The sequence below is a fragment of the Leuresthes tenuis genome, unplaced genomic scaffold (assembly GCF_036924035.1).
Source record: "Leuresthes tenuis unplaced genomic scaffold, fLeuTen1.0.hap1 SCAF_23, whole genome shotgun sequence".
NCBI classification, from domain to species: Eukaryota; Metazoa; Chordata; class Actinopteri; order Atheriniformes; family Atherinopsidae; genus Leuresthes; species Leuresthes tenuis.
Genome location: NW_027325377.1, coordinates 869,110 through 879,940, shown reverse-complemented (window position 1 = coordinate 879,940; position 10,831 = coordinate 869,110). Strand labels below are relative to the sequence as shown.

The following is a 10,831-nucleotide window of genomic DNA, read 5'->3' as shown; positions in this document are numbered from 1 at the left end:
ATCGTGTAAAATCCAGCCTGAAGATGACAGTCTTCCAAAGGATGACAAACACAAGAGTATTTTTATAAAAATGAACACAGGTTCCTCTGTTTTAACGCTATGGAACGTGAGAGTTGGGTTTGTACTACAAGACGGCATTTATCAGGAGACCATCAACCTTTTCATCCATGTTCTGTATAAATTTACTCCAGAAACAGCACAACGAGGAGCACAAAAGTCATGAAATACAGCATCTTTGTTTATATCACATGATAAACTGTGCATATAAATTAGCATCTTGTCAACGCAAGATCTAAATCTCATGTGTGCAGATAAAACATTTTAAGTGCTCTGAATCATTTTTAAAAAACGATTTCTTGGTGTTTCAAACAGTAACAGTTCAGCATTTAGATATTTTTTTGTTCCCGTTCTGGTTGGCAGCGATAGCAGCAGGCTAACAGGCTAAGTTCAAGCTAACTGGATGTGCACATGAACAGTTAATGTTCAGCATAGCTAACCTGTGAAATGTTAAAACCTCAGATGTCCCTCCCTCACTATCAGAAAGAGAGAAATTTCCCACAAAATGTTCAGCTTCATTGACTTTCAGTAAGTTAGCATTTCTTTAATTTGGCTAAAACTCGTACAGTGCAGCGAGTTAGATTACGGCTCCACGTTTTATTTTTCTTACCAATCAAGATAACAGTGAAATTATAAAACCAATGACAGCTAACAAACAGTTTTTAGGTTGTGTTTGACATTTAAAATTAAATTTAACCCTGTTTAAGCCCCCATCTCACTTCATTAGCTGGTGAGCTAAAGCTACATTAGCGCTAATGTTAACAGTTCTGCCGGAGAAACTGCAGCAGGCTAACAGGCTAAGTTCAAGCTAACTGGATGTGCACATGAACAGTTAATGTTCAGCATAGCTAACCTGTGAAATGATAAAAACTCAGATGTCCCTCCCTCACTATCAGAAAGAGAGAAATTTCCCACAAAATGTTCAGCTTCATTGACTTTCAGTAAGTTAGCATTTCTTTAATTTGGCTAAAACGCGTACAGTGCAGCGAGTTAGATTACGGCTCCATGTTTTATTTTTCTTACCAATCAAGATAACAGTGAAATTATAAAACCAATGACAGCTAACAAACAGTTTTTAGGTTGTGTTTGACAATTACAATTAAATTTAACCCTGTTTAAGCCCCCATCTCACTTCATTAGCTGGTGAGCTAAAGCTACATTAGCGCTAATGTTAACAATTCTGCCGGAGAAACTGCAGCAGGCTAACAGGCTAAGTTCAAGCTAACTGGATGTGCACATGAACAGTTAATGTTCAGCATAGCTAACCTGTGAAATGTTAAAACCTCAGATGTCCCTCCCTCACTATCAGAAAGAGAGAAATTTTCCACAAAATGTTCAGCTTCATTGACTTTCAGTAAGTTAGCATTTCTTTAATTTGGCTAAAACTCGTACAGTGCAGCGAGTTAGATTACGGCTCCATGTTTTATTTTTCTTACCAATCAAGATAACAGTGAAATTATAAAACCAATGACAGCTAACAAACAGTTTTTAGGTTGTGTTTGACAATTACAATTAAATTTAACCCTGTTTAAGCCCCCATCTCACTTCATTAGCTGGTGAGCTAAAGCTACATTAGCGCTAATGTTAACAATTCTGCCGGAGAAACTGCAGCAGGCTAACAGGCTAAGTTCAAGCTAGCTGGATGTGCACATGAACAGTTAATGTTCAGCATAGCTAACCTGTGAAATGTTAAAACCTCAGATGTCCCTCCCTCACTATCAGAAAGAGAGAAATTTCCCACAAAATGATCAGCTTCATTGACTTTCAGTAAGTTAGCATTTCTTTAATTTGGCTAAAAAAGTGCAGCGAGTTAGAATTACGGCTCCATGTTTCATTTTTCTTACCAATCAAGATAACAGTGAAATTATAAAACCAATGACAGCTAACAAACAGTTTTTAGGTTGTGTTTGACAATTAAAATTAAATTTAACCCTGTTTAAGCCCCCATCTCACTTCATTAGCTGGTGAGCTAAAGCTACATTAGCGCTAATGTTAACAGTTCTGCCGGAGAAACTGCAGCAGGCTAACAGGCTAAGTTCAAGCTAACTGGATGTGCACATGAACAGTTAATGTTCAGCATAGCTAACCTGTGAAATGATAAAAACTCAGATGTCCCTCCCTCACTATCAGAAAGAGAGAAATTTCCCACAAAATGTTCAGCTTCATTGACTTTCAGTAAGTTAGCATTTCTTTAATTTGGCTAAAACGCGTACAGTGCAGCGAGTTAGATTACGGCTCCATGTTTTATTTTTCTTACCAATCAAGATAACAGTGAAATTATAAAACCAATGACAGCTAACAAACAGTTTTTAGGTTGTGTTTGACAATTACAATTAAATTTAACCCTGTTTAAGCCCCCATCTCACTTCATTAGCTGGTGAGCTAAAGCTACATTAGCGCTAATGTTAACAATTCTGCCGGAGAAACTGCAGCAGGCTAACAGGCTAAGTTCAAGCTAACTGGATGTGCACATGAACAGTTAATGTTCAGCATAGCTAACCTGTGAAATGTTAAAACCTCAGATGTCCCTCCCTCACTATCAGAAAGAGAGAAATTTTCCACAAAATGTTCAGCTTCATTGACTTTCAGTAAGTTAGCATTTCTTTAATTTGGCTAAAACTCGTACAGTGCAGCGAGTTAGATTACGGCTCCATGTTTTATTTTTCTTACCAATCAAGATAACAGTGAAATTATAAAACCAATGACAGCTAACAAACAGTTTTTAGGTTGTGTTTGACAATTACAATTAAATTTAACCCTGTTTAAGCCCCCATCTCACTTCATTAGCTGGTGAGCTAAAGCTACATTAGCGCTAATGTTAACAATTCTGCCGGAGAAACTGCAGCAGGCTAACAGGCTAAGTTCAAGCTAGCTGGATGTGCACATGAACAGTTAATGTTCAGCATAGCTAACCTGTGAAATGTTAAAACCTCAGATGTCCCTCCCTCACTATCAGAAAGAGAGAAATTTCCCACAAAATGATCAGCTTCATTGACTTTCAGTAAGTTAGCATTTCTTTAATTTGGCTAAAAAAGTGCAGCGAGTTAGAATTACGGCTCCATGTTTCATTTTTCTTACCAATCAAGATAACAGTGAAATTATAAAACCAATGACAGCTAACAAACAGTTTTTAGGTTGTGTTTGACAATTAAAATTAAATTTAACCCTGTTTAAGCCCCCATCTCACTTCATTAGCTGGTGAGCTAAAGCTACATTAGCGCTAATGTTAACAGTTCTGCCGGAGAAACTGCAGCAGGCTAACAGGCTAAGTTCAAGCTAACTGGATGTGCACATGAACAGTTAATGTTCAGCATAGCTAACCTGTGAAATGATAAAAACTCAGATGTCCCTCCCTCACTATCAGAAAGAGAGAAATTTCCCACAAAATGTTCAGCTTCATTGACTTTCAGTAAGTTAGCATTTCTTTAATTTGGCTAAAACGCGTACAGTGCAGCGAGTTAGATTACGGCTCCATGTTTTATTTTTCTTACCAATCAAGATAACAGTGAAATTATAAAACCAATGACAGCTAACAAACAGTTTTTAGGTTGTGTTTGACAATTACAATTAAATTTAACCCTGTTTAAGCCCCCATCTCACTTCATTAGCTGGTGAGCTAAAGCTACATTAGCGCTAATTTTAACAATTCTGCCGGAGAAACTGCCCCTCAGTTCAATAGATACTGACGCAAAGTTCTTAAAAGGGTTGGGGTGAAAGGATTATTGTCAAATGTTTACTCTCTGATAACATTTGCTCTCTCAAGAAGAGGGTTTGACAACTTTTAAGCTAACATTCATGACTTCTAGTAGTTTAGCGACCACATTAGCTTACTTTCAAATCTATTCAGTGCTGCCATCCTTAAATCCTGCTGTTTTTGCTAAACGGAGGGAATTTTTTATGCTTTAGTTGTCTCCCCTTCACCTCATCCTGAACAAAATGATTTCAGCCTGACATCAAACCCTGCTTAAATGCCCAATAAGAGAAAAATCAACATCACACATTAAATAAATCAGCAAGCAGGACAAGACGGAAAAGCTCTGCTTCGTCAACGGAACTATTATCACAAACAGACATTTTCCACAACATGTTTCTGTACAGCAGGGACGAAGGCAGCTGGCTCCGATAGCAAGGTCCGTTATAAAACTGATGTATATGTACAAAGTCAGAACCAGAACCCGGACCACTCATCCACACATGCTGCGACTTACACAGAAACACACGGGTCCATGCACTCAAACACACACAGATTTGCATGCTCAAAGTTTTCATTGTCTTCTCTTTGGACGTCTGCACAGTTCAAGTTCGTCCACTTGGTAACCCGCGGTAACCAGCGGTAACCAGCGGTTACCGGAGTAAAATCTCATTGCTGGGGTGGAACATTCGTCAGCCCTCGACCGGGACCATCACACCTGTTGTAACTGGGCAGCTCAGTACAAGTCACTGTGGTTAAACTACCAAAAGGATCCATAAATAAACAGATTTCTGAAAATATAAACAGGATTCTGTTAGTGAGCAAAAATATGTGAAGAAAAATAGACCAAAAGGACTAAAATAAATAAAAGAAATGGTCACCTTTTCAACTCACCTACAGTCTCAGATGTTTATGTACAGTACAAGCGTTTATTTTCACAGGGACATATTCTTTAATTCATATAAACTTTAGCTTCTTTATTCATTGATGTATTTGCATAAAATCCCCAGCAAGTTTGCACGTCTCCCATCATAAAAACAAGTATTTCTGCGATGTCCTCACCGCCCCGCACAGCAAAAACAAGTGTGAAGACCAAATTATTGAACATTTTCAGGAAAATATCTGCTGATTCTATTGGCCAGACTTTAATCCATGCTGGAGCCGCCCTGGCTTGGAGGCAGCGGGTCGGCTAAATGTTTTACCCCAGGGACAAAGAGGTGGTCTCCCTTCGGTTCGGACTGTTATTTGGGCTCATGCGCCTCATGAAAGTGCCCAAACCTTCTTGGAGACTTTGGGTTTGGTGCTGGGAAGTGTGCCGTCCTACTGAAGGACCCCAGAAGGACTGCTTCACGGTCCTACTCGGTATTTCAATGCTCATTTGGGCAATGACAGTGAAATCTGGAGCATAGGGGCGTCTATAGGTGCACCTGGCATCAGGACACCCTCGGTTGGATCAGGTGGTGTAAGAGTTTGCCAGACAGCTCTTTAACACCCAGAAGAATGAGTCCTACAGGGTTTGGTTAGCTAATGGAAAGTAGCTGCAGATTCAAAAGGAGGAGACTCGCCAATCTCTGGGGCTAAAGTTGCTGAGGTAGTTAAACAACTCAGTGGCATCATGGCCCTGGGAGGTGGTTCCTTTATTTGTGTTCCAGCTACAGATGGATCGTAGGTTTCAGCCTCCTTTGGATGCTGGAGAGTCTGGCAAGTAGTCACACCACAGATCCACGAGGAGCTCTGGGGTTTTTCATCCTGGTTATGGCATTCGGGGTAAACTCTTTACCCCCCAGGAACCCGCTGAGGAGACTCTGTTGGCTTGAGACCGACTCGGTGTCCCTATGGAAGAGCTGAAGGAGGAAAGAAGGAGGTCCGGGGAGACTGCTGCCTCCACAGACCAGTAAGAGGCAGGAAATGGATGGATGGCTTTGATAAGATAAGAGCTGCTCCATGTTTTCTGATTGTAATTTTAAAAATTAAGAAGAATGTCAACCACAAAACAAGATCCCGACCTGTAGAAACTCTTCTAAGAGGTTCCATGCCAAAGCATTGGTCTGTCCTATCAGTACCGGGACGAGTTAGATAAAGAAAACACAGACTATAAGCAGGCTGATGGAATACCATGTTAAGAGCAAAAGAATAGACTTTTTAAGCTGCTTTCACAGGATGTTGTGGGCCCATTCACACCCATTCATACCCAGGTGTTGCACGATATGAACGGGGCACATATCTTCTCGAAGTTAGCTTCAAGTTAGCTTCAAGTTAGCTTCAAGTTAGCTTCAAGTTACCTTCAAGTTTGCTTCAAGTTAGCTTCAAGCTTTCCTCGTTTTCTATGTCCAGGTAAAGGTAATCACTGTGAGCCAAAACTCAGGGCCCAACATGGACTGTAGTCTGGTTTGCTTTGTACTTTTACTGATTGCTTTAGCCTTTGCTATTCTTTCATTTCTTTCACTTGCATGTGATTTAGTAAGCTAGCTAACCTAACATGGCTTTCCAACTGTGGTTCTTTGCACTTGCCAGTGTTGAATACATAAATGCTGATAGTTCAGTGCCTCTCTGATGGCTTTATCCATGTTGGATGACTCACATTAGAGGGCTGCATTGTGATTGGGTCCCATGCAAGTTGGTGCTAATGGTGAGAAAACAAGTAAGGCTCGAGAATAAACCTCTTTTAGGTCTTAATCATGCAAAAGTGTACATGAAATGAGCAGAACGTTCCTTTAAGATATGCTATTTATATATTTAAATTGTACTTTTGATCAGGGCCTGGTTGTTTATAATTTATCATTCGAGAAATGGTTTAATTTTGAGATTAGCCTAATTAATCTGGAGTCTTTTTTAGGTTGAAGTTGTTCTTATCTGCTAAACCAAACCAACTCGTTAAATATCTATAAATCATAGTTTGCTTCTGCTTCTTTGTGCTGAACTAAATTATCTATCTTCTCTTCCCCTTGAAATAAAGCAGGAAGTTTCAGAAGTCCTCAAATTTAAACAAAAACAAACAAAAAAACCCAAAAATCCTTCCCAAAAGAAAACGCAGAAAAAGATCAGGATCCAGTCCTCAGTCAGTGTGAGAATGGATCATTTCCTTCATGAAAACCCTCCCTCCTCCAGCTCAGTGGGGGAGATGTGACCAGCTCTAGAGTGCGGACACCCGGACGATGTTGGCCTGAGAGTAGTCGGTGGAGCTGGTTGATTCGTCGCCCTCCGGTGTGGTTCCCGGGGGCGTGGGCATGCTGATCATGGCGGCCGTGAGATAGGGCTGGTCGCAGTTCAGAGGCAGGGTCTCCTCAAATTTGGCATTGAGACTGGAGCGACTGGAGCGACTAAAGAAAGAGACAAGAACAGTGTGAGCGACTCACTCGGTGTTTATGGGGTTCAGAGATTTCAGAATCTGGATTTGAGTTGGAAACACTTGAATGCAAACAGAAACATTCAGCATTCAGGACCCTCCTGAACACCTGAGACAGGAGCTGAACCTCCATCTCAGTCTCAAATAATGTGGCTACTTGCAGCTATAGGAGAGCTAACGGAGGGATTTCTACACAGGCACTCTACTGGGACCACTTCATTCCTGATTTTGTGCTAACAGAGACTTCTGAAATCCTCATTTCAACACTTCTGTTAAACCTAAATAAAGACTTTAAAGTTAGCAGCATGGATTAGAGTAAACGGAGTGAATAAACTGTGCTGCAGGGGGGCGTGTGGATGAAGTGGTCCCAGTAGAGTGCCTGTGTAGAAATCCCTCCGTTAGCTCTCCTATAGCTGCAAGTAGCCACATAACAGCAGCTATGAGCTAACAGCAGCTATGAGCTAACAGAGCTATGAGCTAACAGAGCTATGAGCTAACAGCAGCTATGAGCTAACAGCAGCTATGAGCTAACAGAGCTATGAGCTAACAGCAGCTATGAGCTAACAGAGCTATGAGCTAACAGCAGCTATCAGCTAACAGAGCTATAGCACACGTTCATTCATTCATTCTTCTTAAAGTATTGGTGAAATAAAGACAGATAATGCCTTATTTAGACCCTCCTGAACACCTGAGACAGGCAGGAGCCCATCACAGCTCCCTTTTCAGCCACAAACTCACACCTTTTTCCTGTTGATGAGTCCGAATGATGTCATGATTGCTCTCTCACATAATATGGTTATCATATGGCTCCATGAACTCTGAACTTCACCATTGCGTCATTCCTCTGGGTTTTGTTTCAGCTGATATTGGCGATGTTTCACCAAAGCTGAGCTTACTTTAGGAATAGCTGATAGTCACTGATTCAGCGACAGATGAGAAGCTGATAGTTTTGTGCAACTTGGCAGGATATTTATCAGATTTTGTGGATGAAGTGGTCCCAGTAGAGTGCCTGTGTAGAAATCCCTCCGTTAGCTCTCCTATAGTTGCAAGTAGCCACATAACAGCAGCTATGAGCTAACAGAGCTATGAGCTAACAGCAGCTATGAGCTAACAGAGCTATGAGCTAACAGCAGCTATGAGCTAACAGCAGCTATGAGCTAACAGAGCTATGAGCTAACAGCAGCTATGAGCTAACAGAGCTATGAGCTAACAGCAGCTATGAGCTAACAGCAGCTATGAGCTAACAGAGCTATGAGCTAACAGAGCTATGACCTAACAGCAGCTATGAGCTAACAGAGCTATGAGCTAACAGAGCTATGACCTAACAGCAGCTATGAGCTAACATAGTTATGAGCTAACAGAGCTATGAGCTAACAGAGCTATGAGCTAACAGCAGCTATGAGCTAACAGCAGCTATGAGCTAACAGAGCTATGAGCTAACAGAGCTATGAGCTAACAGCAGCTATGAGCTAACAGAGCTATGAGCTAACAGAGCTATGAGCTAACAGCAGCTATGAGCTAACAGAGCTATGAGCTAACAGCAGCTATGAGCTAACAGCAGCTATGAGCTAACAGAGCTATGAGCTAACAGAGCTATGAGCTAACAGCAGCTATGAGCTAACAGAGCTATGAGCTAACAGCAGCTATGAGCTAACAGAGCTATGAGCTAACAGAGCTATGAGCTAACAGCAGCTATGAGCTAACAGCAGCTATGAGCTAACAGAGCTATAGCACACGTTCATTCATTCATTCTTCTTAAAGTATTGGTGAAATAAAGACAGATAATGCCTTATTTAGAGGCTGCATCCTCTAAGCCCCGTTCTCTCCGTTATATGGATCTCCAGTTATCTAAATATCTTCAGAAGGACGCCGACTTTCACCAAACTGTTCTCAGTGAGTAGATGAACGGGTTTCATGCTAGAAATAAGGTTTAAAAACACCAGAGTTCCCCTTTAATGGTGATTTATTTTTCGGTTAAAAGAATATTCGGTTAACGGGACCCCTGGTTTTGTGATAACAGAGACTTCTGAAATCCTCATTTTGCACTTCTGTTAAACCTAAATAAAGACTTTAAAGTTCAGACTTTTAACATTCAGCATTCAGGACCCTCCTGAACACCTGAGACAGGAGCTGAACCTCCATCTCGAATAATGTGGCTACTTGCAGCTATAGGAGAGCTAACGGAGGGATTTCTACACAGGCACTCTACTGGGACCACTTCATTCCTGATTTTGTGATAACAGAGACTTCTGAAATCCTCATTTCAACACTTCTGTTAAACCTAAATAAAGACTTTAAAGTTAGCAGCATGGATTAGAGTAAACGGAGTGAATAAACTGTGCTGCAGGGGGGCGTGTGGATGAAGTGGTCCCAGTAGAGTGCCTGTGTAGAAATCCCTCCGTTAGCTCTCCTATAGCTGCAAGTAGCCACATAACAGCAGCTATGAGCTAACAGAGCTATGAGCTAACAGCAGCTATGAGCTAACAGCAGCTATGAGCTAACAGAGCTCTGAGCTAACAGAGCTATGAGCTAACAGAGCTCTGAGCTAACAGAGCTATGAGCTAACAGCAGCTATGAGCTAACAGCAGCTATGAGCTAACAGAGCTATGAGTTAACAGCAGCTATGAGCTAACAGCAGCTATGAGCTAACAGCAGCTATGAGCTAACAGAGCTATAGCACACGTTCATTCATTCATTCTTCTTAAAGTATTGGTGAAATAAAGACAGATAATGCCTTATTTAGAGGCTGCATCCTCTAAGCCCCGTTCACTCCGTTATATGGATCTCCAGTTATCTAAATATCTTCAGAAGGACTTTCACCAAACTGTTCTCAGTGAGTAGATAAACGTATTTCATGCCAGAAATAAGGTTTAAAAATACCGGAGCTCCCCTTTAATGGTGATTTATTTTTCGGTTAAAAGAATATTCGGTTAACGGGACCCCTGGTTTTGTATGGTTTTGTACACAGGAACTCTACTGGGACCACTTCATTCCTGATTTTGTGCTAACAGAGACTTCTGAAATCCTCATTTCACACTTCTGTTAAACCTAAAGAAAGACTTTAAAGTTAGCAGCATGGATTAGAGTAAACGGAGTGAATAAACTGTGCTGCAGGGGGGCGTGTGGATGAAGTGGTCCCAGTAGAGTGCCTGTGTAGAAATCCCTCCGTTAGCTCTCCTATAGCTGCAAGTAGCCACATAACAGCAGCTATGAGCTAACAGCAGCTATGAGTTAACAGCAGGTATGAGCTAACAGCAGCTATGAGCTAACAGCAGCTATGAGCTAACAGAGCTATGAGCTAACAGAGCTATGAGCTAACAGCAGCTATGAGCTAACAGAGCTATGAGCTAACAGCAGCTATGAGCTAACAGCAGCTATGAGCTAACAGAGCTATGAGCTAACAGCAGCTATGAGCTAACAGCAGCTATGAGCTAACAGAGCTATGAGCTAACAGCAGCTATGAGCTAACAGAGCTATGAGCTAACAGCAGCTTTGAGCTAACAGCAGCTATGAGCTAACAGAGCTATGAGCTAACAGCAGCTATGAGCTAACAGCAGCTCTGAGCTAACAGCAGCTATGAGCTAACAGAGCTATGAGCTAACAGCAGCTATGAGCTAACAGCAGCTATGAGCTAACAGAGCTATGAGCTAACAGCAGCTATGAGCTAACAGAGCTATGAGCTAACAGCAGCTTTGAGCTAACAGCAGGTATGAGCTAACAGCAGCTATGAGCTAACA

The 10,831-nt window shown here is 41.4% G+C and overlaps 1 protein-coding gene across 1 annotated transcript in view; it reads right to left on the bottom strand.

Annotated features, from left to right (window-relative positions):
* Positions 1-6,275: 6,275 nt before the first annotated feature.
* The window catches only part of kcnd2 (potassium voltage-gated channel, Shal-related subfamily, member 2), a 142,651-nt gene continuing 138,095 nt past the window's right edge, over positions 6,276-10,831 (bottom strand). The window contains exon 5 of the mRNA XM_072377576.1: positions 6,276-7,068. Coding sequence (XP_072233677.1) covers positions 6,882-7,068 — 187 coding nt within the window. The 3' untranslated portion in view covers positions 6,276-6,881. The remainder of the gene's footprint in view (positions 7,069-10,831) is intronic.